At 45.9% G+C, this 11,661-nt stretch overlaps 1 protein-coding gene across 2 annotated transcripts; it reads left to right on the top strand.

Moving 5' to 3' along the window:
• The first annotated feature begins 1,317 nt into the window (after positions 1-1,317).
• Positions 1,318-11,161, top strand: LOC148224993 (uncharacterized). Of its 2 annotated transcripts, XR_015801882.1 has the most exons (3): positions 1,318-1,469; positions 6,348-8,026; positions 8,234-11,161. XR_015801882.1 is itself a non-coding variant. In XM_088160538.1 (2 exons), the coding sequence occupies exon 2, from the start codon at positions 6,374-6,376 to the stop codon at positions 6,830-6,832; it is 459 nt and encodes a 152-aa protein (XP_088016664.1). In that variant the 5' UTR covers positions 1,318-1,469; positions 6,348-6,373; the 3' UTR covers positions 6,833-11,161. The 2 variants fall into 2 exon arrangements, 1 of the variants encoding a protein (XP_088016664.1); XM_088160538.1 differs by having other exon boundaries at positions 6,348-11,161.
• Positions 11,162-11,661: the final 500 nt, after the last annotated feature.

The raw sequence follows: 11,661 nt of genomic DNA, 5'->3' as shown, positions 1-11,661 counted from the left end.
CCTGGGTCTGAGCTGGGAAAAAAAATGGAATTTACTGATCCTCATGGCTCCTTTGACTCAAGGAATTCCTGGGGTCTGGGCAGGGAAGGGATTTGGATTCACGGATCCTGATGGCTCCTTTGACTCAAGGAATTCCTGGGGGTCTGGCAGGGAAAAGAAAAGAATTCACGGATCCTGATGGTTCATTCCAGCTCAGGGAATTCCTGGGGAATGGGCAGGGAAGGGATTTGGATTCACTGATCCTGATGGCTCCTTTGACTCAAGGAATTCCTGGGGTCTGGGCAGGGAAAAGAATGGAATTCACGGATCCTGATGGTTCATTCTCGACTCAAGGAATTCCTGGGGTCTGGGCAGGGAAAAGAAAGGAATTCACGGATCCTGGTGGTTCATTCCCAGCTCAGGCACTCCCACCATTCCCTGATTCCTCTGGCTCACCCAAACCCCTCGAGGGAGCACCCAGCTGTTCCTGACGACCAAAATTTATGGCCAAAAACCCCCAAAATCCGCTCAGTCCCACCGCGTCCTCTCTTAGCCAACACAAAAAACCCTCCCGAACAAATCTCCTGAGCCCTCCCCCGGGTGGCCGAGCAGGGACGCTGCTGTCGCTTTTGTCACCTGCCAGGTGCGGCAATCCCGGCCGGCCACTCCCTGCGTGATCATCCCGGCTCGGCCGGGCCACTCCTCCGGTGTGCGCCCTGCATGGGGAAATCCGGCCCCCTAAATGGGTGAAATCCTGCTCCCTAAACGGAGAAATCCTGCTCCCTAAATGGGGAAATCCGGCCCCCTAAATGGGGAAATCCGGCCCCCTAAATGGGTGAAATCCTGCTCCCTAAATGGGGAAATCCGGCCCCCTAAATGGGGAAATCCGGCCCCCTAAATGGGTGAAATCCTGCTCCTAAATGGGGAAATCCGGCCCCCTAAACGGAGAAATCCTGCTTCCTAAACGGGGAAATCCGACCCCCTAAATGGGGGAATCCGACCCACTAAATGGGTGAAATCCTGCTCCCTAAACGGAGAAATCCTGCTCCCTAAATGGGGGAATCCGACCCACTAAAGGGTTAAAATCCGGCCCCCTAAATGGGGGGAATCCGGCCCCCTAAATGGGGAAATCCGACCCACTAAAGGGTTAAAATCCGGCCCCCTAAATGGGGAAATCCGACCCCCTAAATGGGGGAATCCGACCCACTAAAGGGTTAAAATCCGGCCCCCTAAATGGGGAAATCCGGCCCCCTGAATGGGTGAAATCCTGCCCCCTGAATGCTGAAATCCTGCTCCCTAAAGGGTTAAAATCCGGCCCCCTAAAGGGTTAAAATCCTGACCCCCCTGAATGGGGAAGTCCGGCCCCCTAAAGGGTTAAACCCTGCCCCCTAAAGGGTTAACCCTGCCCCCTAAAGGGTTAAATCCTCCCGCGACAGCCACGGGCACAGAGACAGCGACAGCGACAGCGGCGGGGAGCGAGCGGCGGGCAGGTAAAGCAGCGAGGTTTAATCTAATTAATATTTCTTCCAGATTGCGATTTTTCATTTGTTTGGATGCATTTGTTGGGGGTTTTAATTTTTAATTTTTTTTTTTTTTCCCTTCCTGAAAATCAGCTGCGTTTGAGGCTCGTGTTGTCGGGAATGGTTTTTAAAATGAGCTCAGGATGGTGTTGGGTTTATATAGGAATTAGGTGTGTGTGTATATATTTTTTATTTTATATATATGTGTGTGTGTGTGAATACATATGTAGATATCCAAAATAATACGTATATAACATATCTATTTTATATCTATTTATTTATATGTAGGTATGTATGTAATGTATATATATAATATCTATTTTAATAGATATTTTATATATATGTATCGATCTAAAAATAATATGTACATAACACATATATATTTTATATCTATTTTTATGTATGTACTTATGTATGTAATGTATATATAAAAATAATATGTTTATAAGACATATATTTTAATATATATATTTATATATATATTATATATCTAAAATAATATGTATATAAGAAATATATATTTTATATAGGTGTTTATATATGTGTGTGGATAAAAATTAATAATAAATAAATAAATAAAAGAAATATAAATAAAAATAGAAATAAATATATAATTAATATATATAAAAATAATATGTATATAAGACATATATATTTTAATATATATTTTATATATATGTGTGTACGTGTGTATGTAATGTTTATATCTTAAACTAATATGATTATGATTTATATTTTTAATATATATTTATATATAGTATATATATAAAATATGTATATAAGAAAATATATATTTTATATATGTATTTTTATATATAATGTGTGTGTATATATAATACATAGAATATATATAAAATAAGTAATAGAAATAATTTATATATAGTATAAATTATAATTCGTATGAAATTTGCATATATTAAAATACATTTTAATGTATAGAATATATGCATGTGGGATGTATATATATTTTGATATATAATATAAATTATAATTTATATAGAATCTATATGATAGAATATAAATTACAATTTATATATTTATATTATATGAATATAGAATAGACTTATATTTTATATCTATAAAATATATAGATGGGATAGACATAATTTATATATAATAATATAATTTCTATAGAAGATGTATTATATATAAATGTAAAATACATTTTAATATATTTAATAGATATAAAATATATACATATGGGATATATAAATACATATACATATACATATAAATAGATAAAAACATATTTAAATATATAAAAATGTATATAAACCTATAAAAATAGCTATAAATAGATATATTTTATATATAACAGGGACTTGCAGCTGTTTTTCCGTTTGAATGTGTTTGTGTGTGGAAGGGGAGGAGAAATGAATGCAAACCTCCAGGTGTGAGGGGATCTTTTGGATTTCTTTGGATCCATTTCTGATCCTGATGTTGATCAGGAATGGGCTGGGCTGGGAGGGACATCCGAGCTCATCAGGGCAGGGGACACTTCCAGGGATCCCAGCTCGGCTGGAATTCCCTCCAAGACAGGATTTGTCTTATCTGGAATTCCATCCCAGTTCAGGATTTTCCCATTCTCTGGAATTCCCTCCAGTTCAGGGTTTGTCTTGCCTGGAATTCCCTCTCAGTTCAGGATTTTTCATGTCTGGAATTCCATTATTGGTCCCTAGTCTGGCATTCCCTCCCAGTTCAGAATTTTCCCATTCTCTGGAATTCCCTCCCAGTTCAGGATTTTTCCTTGCCTGGAATTCCCTCCCAGTTCAGGATTTGTCTTATCTGGAATTCCCTCCCACTTCAGGATTTTTCTATTCTCTGGAATTCCATCCCAGTTCAGGATTTGATTTGTCCCTTATCTGGAATTCCCTCCCAGTTCAGGATTGTCCCTTATCTTGAATTCTCTCCCAGTTCAGGATTTTCCCATTCTCTGGAATTCCCTCCCAGTTCAGGATTTTCCCATTCTCTGGAATTCCCTCCCAGTTCAGGATTTTTCAATTCTCTGGAATTCCTCCCAGTTCAGGATTTTCCCATTCTCTGGAATTCCAGGATTTGTCCCTCCTGACTAATCCAGCCCTGCTGGCTGCACTCTGAGCTGTGTTTGTGTGAGCCACGCCTCTGCACACACACACACACACACAAAGAAATAAAAAAACAAACAAAACAAACAAATAAAAGCAAAAAAAAAAAAAAAAAAGAAAAAAAGAAAAAAAAAAGAAAAAAAAGCAATTTGAGGTTTTGCTTTTCTATTTCCTATAGAGAAAAAAAAAATCCTGTTTAACTCAAAGCTCCACCTGAACCTCGTGACCCCACACACCCAGAGCTGCTGGAATTCCTGGGATTGTTCTGTAAATCTCCACAATCCTGGATCCCCCAGGCCCAGCCGTGGTGATTTGGGCACCGGGAAATTCCAGGAGGAGCAGGATCCACACAGCCATTAACAGGGAATGGCAAGGACAGGAAATGTCCATCCTCCATCATCCCCCACATCCAGGAGAATTCCAGGGGCTCATCCCAGGGCAGCAGGGGAGGAAATGTCACAATTCCCTGAGCCAGGAGGGCTGAAATTCCCCGGAGGGAGGATCAGACAATTCCTGCCTGCAGCCAGGTGTCAGGAAAATTAATCCACAAACACCAGAGGTTTATGTACAAAAAGGAGACAGAGGAATCCTTTTTGCTTTATTGGAATAAAGGCAGAGGCCATGGGACATTCCCCTGGCATCTCTCAGATTTTTGGAGGCCTCACCTCGTTTTATCCCAATTTCCCATCCACATTTCCCTCTCTCTTTCCCCATGGGCTGAGGTCCTTGAGAGGCACAGACTTCCCTAAGATTCCCCTCTAATGTACAACCCTCCCTTTTCATTTTTAATTCTTACAGAATTCATGGCTTTCCCCATTGCTTCTTTCATCTTTCAATATCCAATTTCATTGATCAGCAAACCTTCAGTTTGTAAAAGGCAAATAACTTTTTTTTTTAAATTCTTCAATCAGTGCAATCCATCCCATTGTTTCTTTTCTCTCTCAGTGCTGGATTTATCTCCAGCAGATCCCCAGCTCGTTTGGGAAAGACAAATTCTCACAAGGGATGCTGGCAGGAATATCTACTCTTTAGTCTCCATATTTTTTTCAGCTTCTTTTTTCTTTTATTGTATTATTCCCATTAATTTGAAGTTTTAAATGTAAAGGCACTGTCTTAAACCCACTTTTTAAACCACACTTTTAAAATTTTGGAGCTCACTTTTTAAAACAAGTTCTTGTAGGAAATTTAAGGCAGACTCAAACCCTCAGGTGTTGTAAAACAGGTGAGCTTTGGCTCCAAGAGTTGTTTCTCATTTTTAAAGACACTCGATGAGCTACACTGGTTAATCAAAACGGGATGAAAAGCAAGGAAAACTCAGACAAGGAATTGTGGAATGGTTTGGGTTGGGAGGGATCCCAAATCCCCCCAGTGCCACCCCTGCCATGGCAGGGACACCTCCCACTGTGCCAATGTCCAACCTGGAACTGAACATTCCAGGGATCCAGGGGCTGCTCTGGGAATTCTGTGCCAGGGCTTCAGCACCAGGAAAGGGAATGGCTTTAAATTAGCCAAAAATTGCATGTTTGGGATGAAAGTCTTGGATTCGATTTCCAAACCCTCATGGGCACATTGGCACAAAGCTCATCTAAGATGATCACATTCTTCTCCAAGCAGGCATTTCAGAGAGCTAAAAATGATCCAAGGATTTCTGACAAAATTGGGAAATTGTTGCTGCCAAAAGCTTATTTTTGGGTGTGGGATTGGGAGATGGAGCACATTTTTTTTTTTTTCAGAATGGCAGGATTTTGTGGTTTTCTTAGAGGCAATGCCCAGATTTGCTGTGGCTGCCCCTGGATCCCTGAATGTTCAGTTCCAGGTTGGACACTGGGACAAGTGGGAGGTGTCCCTGCCATGGCAGGGGTGGCTCTGGGGGGGATTTGGGGTCCCTCCCAACCCAAACCATTCTTGATCCTGTGACAATCCCAGTATTGATTTCCTCTCCTCTTGGTCAGGTCCTTTTCATCCCATTCCCACTGAGGTAATCCCTGCAACTGGCAGCGTTATTCCTCAATTCTGACTTTGATGCTGCATCAGCAGCAGAACAAAAACATCCTGGGGGGGAGGAACTGTGTGTGTGTGCCCGTGGAAATGTGGAAATTCCCGTTTTCCACACAGGACAGCACACCTTTGGATTCCCTGAATTCCTGCCCTAACTCACCACTGGCTTCCTCTGTGGATCTCCTGCCTGTCAGATGTGCAGCTGGAGGATGGAATAATGGGATATCCTGAGTGGGAATAAACCCCCAGGGATCATTGATCCCACCCAAAATCCCCAAAATCCCAGCCTGGGCATCCCTGGCAGCTCCTGGAGCTCTGTGCCCATTCCCTGGGGAGCCTGGGCAGTGCCCAGCACCCTCTGGGGGAAGAGCCTTGCCCTAAAATCCATCCTAAATCCCTCCTGGCCCAGCTCCAGCCTCTCCCTGGGTGCTGCAGCCCCCGAGCTCTGAGCTCCAGGAGGGTGCCCAGGGTTGGGACATCCCCAGAGATGCTGCCCTGGCCCCCTGGCACTCCCCGAGCTCCATCCTCCAGGGATGTTGCACATTTTGGGGTGTGAGGAGGGCTCCTGGCTCAGCTCCAGGCTGGATCCCATCCCGGGGAGCAGAGATGGGAGCTGCAGCTCAGGTGAGCTCTGACCTGGGGGCTCCTCCAGCTGAACATTCCAGGTGCAGGAATCCCCAGAGCAGAGGACAGGGCGTGGTGTGAAGGCTCTGGGCTCAGCTAATCGATTCTTTTTCTCTTTTTTTAAATGTTTTTTTTTGTTTAGATTTGGCCTCTGGCGTGGAAGCTGCGATGGCTTTGAGCAACCACACCAACAGCAGCTCGGTGCTGCCCAATTTACTCCACATGTCCATGGAACAAAAAAAAGCCCTGAGGTTCAACAACTACAGCAACCCTGCCCTGGAGCTGCAGGAGGAGATCATGGCCTCCTTCTACATCCTCATCATCGTCGGCTTCTTCGGCTTCCTCCTCTTCGTCATGATGCTCAGCAATATTGTTTCCAGCAAGCCTGAGAACTACATGGATTACCTGTACTCGGGGAAGCTGAGCCCAGCCCGGGGCCAGGTGGAGCTGCCAGGAGCTGAGAGCAAGGACAGCAAGGACACCAAGGACAGCAAGGACAGCAAGGACACCAAGGACACCTTCATCATCATCAACAGCTCTGCCTTGCTGGACCTGCAGCAGCAGAGCAGCAAAAACCACCCCAGGAATGAGGGGCTGAGCACGGACTCGGTCCTCAGGGATGTGTGAAAATGTGGGTTTTTTATAAATTTTCCTTCTGTCCAGCCTACCCAGGGATCATTTTCCTTCAGGAAAAGCTGTGCCAGGCTGTGGAAGGCACTGGAGTGAAACCTGTGTTATTGCAGCTCCAGGACTTTGGATGAGAGGCTGGAGGTGAATTCCCTGCTGGGCTGTTCCTGTCGTGTTTTCATGCCTTGGCTCTTGGGAGAAGGGATCACCCTTCTTTACTGTCCCAGCTGGGACAACATGTCCTGGTATTCTTTATTCCCTAATTTTTTTGGGGAGGTCAGAGCTGCCAGTGAGCCCTGGCTGTGACTGTGCCAGCAGGAGCAGCCACTGCAGCCTCTGTGCCCAGCCTCAAATGATGGGAAATTGTGGAGGATCAGTGTCCAGACTCTCCACAAGGAATGAAAGTTATTTCAGGGATCTGGAGGCACGTGCTGGACTTGGACTGGTTTGGTCTGCAGCAGTTTTGGACAGTGGTCGTGCATTTTTCAGCTTTTCCACACTTGGCTGCCCTAAACCAGGAAAATGAGGAGGGACCAGGACATCCCATTCCCAAGGGCTTGGAGACAGGACAATGGGGAATGGCTCCCAGTGCCACAGGGCAGGGCTGGATGGGATTTTGGGCAGGAATTGTTCCCTGGGATGGGGTGGGCAGGGCTGGCACAGGGTGCCCAGAGCAGCTGTGGCTGCCCCTGCATCCCTGGAATGTTCAGTTCCAGGTTGGACATTGGGACAGTGGGAGGTGTCCCTGCCATGGCAGGGGTGGCACTGGGTGGGATGGGATGGGATCAGTGGGATGGGATCAGTGGGATGGGATCAGTGGGATGGGCTTTAAGGCCCCTTCAATCCATCCCATTCCATTCTCCTGATGTCCCCCCCAGAGCCCCTCAGGGCTGACCATTCCCAGCTGGAGCCCTTGGGGATGTGACACCCTGTGCCAACAATCCCAAACAATTCCTTCAGGGTTTAGGGTCAGCCCCCTCCTCATGGAATCCCACAGAGCTGCTGCTGCTGCCCCAGGGTGGCTACAGGAACCAAAGGGGGGGGGGGTTGCAGTTTTGGGGTATTGCAATTTTGGGGTATTGCAATTTTGAGGTGTTGCAGTTTGGGGTGTTGCAGTTTGGGGTGTTGCAGTTTTGGGGTGTCCCAGTTCTGGGATGTCCCAGTTTCGGGGTATCACAGTTTTGGGGTGTCCCAGTTTGGGGTGTCCCAGTTTGGGGTGTCCCAGTTTCGGGGAGTCCCAGTTTCGGGGAGTCCCAGTTTTGGGGTGTCCCAGTTTCGGGGTGTCCCAGTTTCGGGATGTCCCAGTTTCGGGGAGTCCCAGTTTCGGGGAGTCCCAGTTTTGGGGTGTCCCAGTTTTGGAGTGTCACAGTTTTGGGGTGTCACAGTTTTGGGGTGTCACAGTTTCGGGGTGTCCCAGTTTTGGGGTATCACAGTTTCGGGGTGTCCCAGTTTCGGGGTGTCCCAGTTTCGGGGTATCACAGTTTTGGGGTGTCCCAGTTTCGGGGAGTCCCAGTTTCGGGGTGTCCCAGTTTTGGGGTGTCCCAGTTTTGGGGTGTCCCAGTTTTGGGGTGTCTCAGTTTGGGGTATTGCAGTTTGGGGTGTCACAGTTTTGGGATGTCACAGTTTTGGGGTGTCCCAGTTTCGGGGAGTCCCAGTTTCGGGGTGTCACAGTTTCGGGGTGTCCCAGTTTCGGGGTGTCTTCTGCAGGTCCCCACGGGGCTCAGGGGTGCTCAGGCTGTGCCCTGGAATGCAGGGTGGGAGGTGTGGGGAGGGAAATGCTGGCAGGGGGCTCCAGATCGCTGCTCTTGGTCCAAGAATTCATTGGAAAAACTCTGGAATCTGCAAAGCCAAGTGGTTGGGGCAGACACTGTGAGAACCTTGAGGCATTTGGTTCTAGCAGTAAAAATCCTATGAAATCCTATAAAATTGTGAGTCTGAATGTTGGGGTTTCCTCTCAGCTTCCTTTACGTTGCTTTGTGTGTTTGCTCGTTGTTACTGAGTGGAAAAGAATTCCCAACAATTTTACAGGAAGCATTGTTTCCTAATTCTCCTTCCACAGGTTTTTACTGTCTGGAATTTCACATTTTGCTCCTGTGATGTTTTTCTCTCCCTGTTTTCCCTGTATCTTTTCTGCCACGATAAAGTGTTGCTATTATGGGATTTTGTCACTGTTTGGGCCAATCCAACCGTCTGGAATTGATTTATTCCATGTGGAATAAATCAATTTCCACATCCTTAAAGGGAATTTTCAGAGCCTGATCTCCTCAGAACTGTTCCAAGGCTGCTACTTCCAGCTGATATCCAAGCTGAAATCCAAACCACTCTCTTGGCTTTCCACACTTGTCCTTGGAATTCCAGAGTTTCAGCTTTCCAGCAGAGACCTCTCTTTTTTTGGACAGGTGCATTTTCCCAGCCCCTGGCTGCAGCAGAGGCCAATTAGGGATTGGAGTTGGTTTTGGATTCTGTTCCTTTGGTTTCCCTGTGGTGTTGGCTCTGTTGGAGTCAGGATCTGCAATTCCAGCTCCCAGCAGCCACATTCCCATTGCTGCTGGAAAACGGGAGATGTTTAAAGGCAGAAACATTTGCAGCTTCCACTTTTGTTCCTTCTCCCCAATGGGGCTGTTTTCCAGAAGGGGACAGGTGACACCATCCAAAATTGGATCCAATTTCTGCTGTGCCAGCACCAAGAGGAGATTCCAGCCTGATTTCCAGCAGCTCTGAGAATTCCTGCTCTGCACACCCAGCTTCTGTTTTCCCAAGCAACAGAATCGGGATGCAGAGTTGGAGGTGCCTCATTCCCTGCTCAGATCCAGGTTTGGAGGTTCCTCACTCCCTGCTCGGATCCAAGTTTTGGGGTTCCTCATTCCCTGATCAGATCCAGGTTTGGAGGTGCCTCATTTCATGCTCAGATCCAGGTTTTGGAGGTTCCTCATTCCATGCTCAGATCCAGGTTTTGGGGTGCCTCATTCCATGCTCAGATCCAAGTTTTGGGGTGCCTGATTCCATGCTCAGATCCAGGTTTGGAGGTTCCTCATTCCATGCTCAGATCCAGGTTTTGGGGTGCCTCATTCCATGCTCAGATCCAAGTTTTGGGGTGCCTGATTCCATGCTCAGATCCAGGTTTTGGAGGTGCCTCATTCCCTGCTCACATCCAGGTTTTGGAGGTCAGATCCAGGTTTCAGCTTCCATCACCCACTCCAGATTTTGGGCAGGGATTTCACCTCCTGCACCAGCGCCAAGGATGTGCCAGGCTGGAATTGAATTCCACAGGGAAAGGCAACCTGAGCTTGCAAACCCAAATTCCTTGCTGAGGGATGGCAGAGCTGTGCTATTCCCTTGGGAATGAGCCCATTCCTGCTCACCAGCTCCTGCAGGTGGCTGAGGGGGAGCCCTTCCCTCTGCACTGGAGGCTCCACATCCCAAAAAGAAAGAGGAAAATTAAATTCTGATTACTCAGGATGGGATGGCTTTGTCCCCTTCCCAACCACTCTGTCCCAGCCCCTTGGTGCTTTTCTTCCTGGATTTTCCCTCCTCACCCCAGGGAGATGCATCTGTTCCTGCACCATTGATAAAAGCTCCAACTCCTAAAAAAAAATTCCTGATCCTGCAGAGTCCAGGCAAGGAACGTTCAGTATTTCCATCTCCAATAGTGCCTGGGATGAGGAGAGTGTGACAAACTCAGCCTTGGTGAGAATTCCTAATGCTGAACCCCAAATTCCATCAGTTCTCATAAAGTTTAAACCCTGGTTTAGCAGGAAATCACCAACTCTTCTATTGACCCTGTTCTGACAACTATCAGCCTCTTAATTTCATTATTGTCTTAATTTATTTTCTAATAACATTTTCCAAGTCTCCCACTTTTTTTTTTTTTTCTGTTTCCATCCTGAAGCCATCTTTGATTTGGGCAAGTTTTTCTCTCTTGGTTCCAGCAGAGCTAAAATTACCCACTTTTGGAAAGTATTTTTGACACCAGAAATACGACTTTGGTGGGATTTCAGCTCATGCTGAGGAATTCATCAGGCAGCAGGAGGGAAAAGAGATGATTTAAATTGGGGATGTCATTGGTTAGAAAAAGAATCCTAAACTTTGTCACTTTGTGTAAGACTGGGAGACAACCAAATTCCCTGTGGAGAGTTGGTTTTGGAAAAAAAAAAAAAAAAAGCCTACAAAACATTTAATTTAGATAAAAATATTGAATTTCAAAGTTAATTTTAGCTGTAATATAATACAGTAGTAAAAAAGAAATTTTACTGTCGCTGTGTATTTCATTATGTTCTGTATTTCATGATGGTTTTAGTTGGCATTTTAAAATAAAGGATTTTAATGATTTTTTTTTTTTTAGCTTGAATGGTGACTGCGAAGGTAATGACATAATGACCTGAACTGGGTAATTAGGATGTAAGTGATAATTGCCATCCTAATTGCTCCATCAATAGGGAATTTGTTCAGTGTTGAGTGGGAAATTTGGTGCTTGGGTTGGTTTTTATAGGACTGGGAGAGGAGAATCCCCTGCTCAGTGATTTCCTGATCAGACTCAGGAAATCTCCTGAGCTGGAAAAATCCCCCAGGGATCACCCAGTCCCTGCCCTGCCCAGACCCCCCAAAAATCCCAGCCTGGGCACCCCTGGGCTCCCCTGTCCAAACATTCCTGGAGCCCAGGACACTCCTGGATGCTCCCCCAGCTCTTCCCTCTCTGCTTCCCTCCTGTGACCTCTCACAAGCAGGAGGGAGCTGAAAGCAAGGGTGACAAAAGTGACAAAAGTGAGAAAGTGAGAAAAGTGAGAAAAGTGAGAAAAGTGAGAAAGTGAGAAAGTGAGAAAAGTGGCAAA

This window comes from Sturnus vulgaris, chromosome 2 (genome assembly GCF_052056855.1).
Source record: "Sturnus vulgaris isolate bStuVul1 chromosome 2, bStuVul1.hap1, whole genome shotgun sequence".
Classification (NCBI taxonomy): Eukaryota; Metazoa; Chordata; class Aves; order Passeriformes; family Sturnidae; genus Sturnus; species Sturnus vulgaris.
The sequence above is the reverse complement of the archived record's forward strand: the minus strand, read 5'-3'. Positions and strand labels throughout refer to the sequence as shown.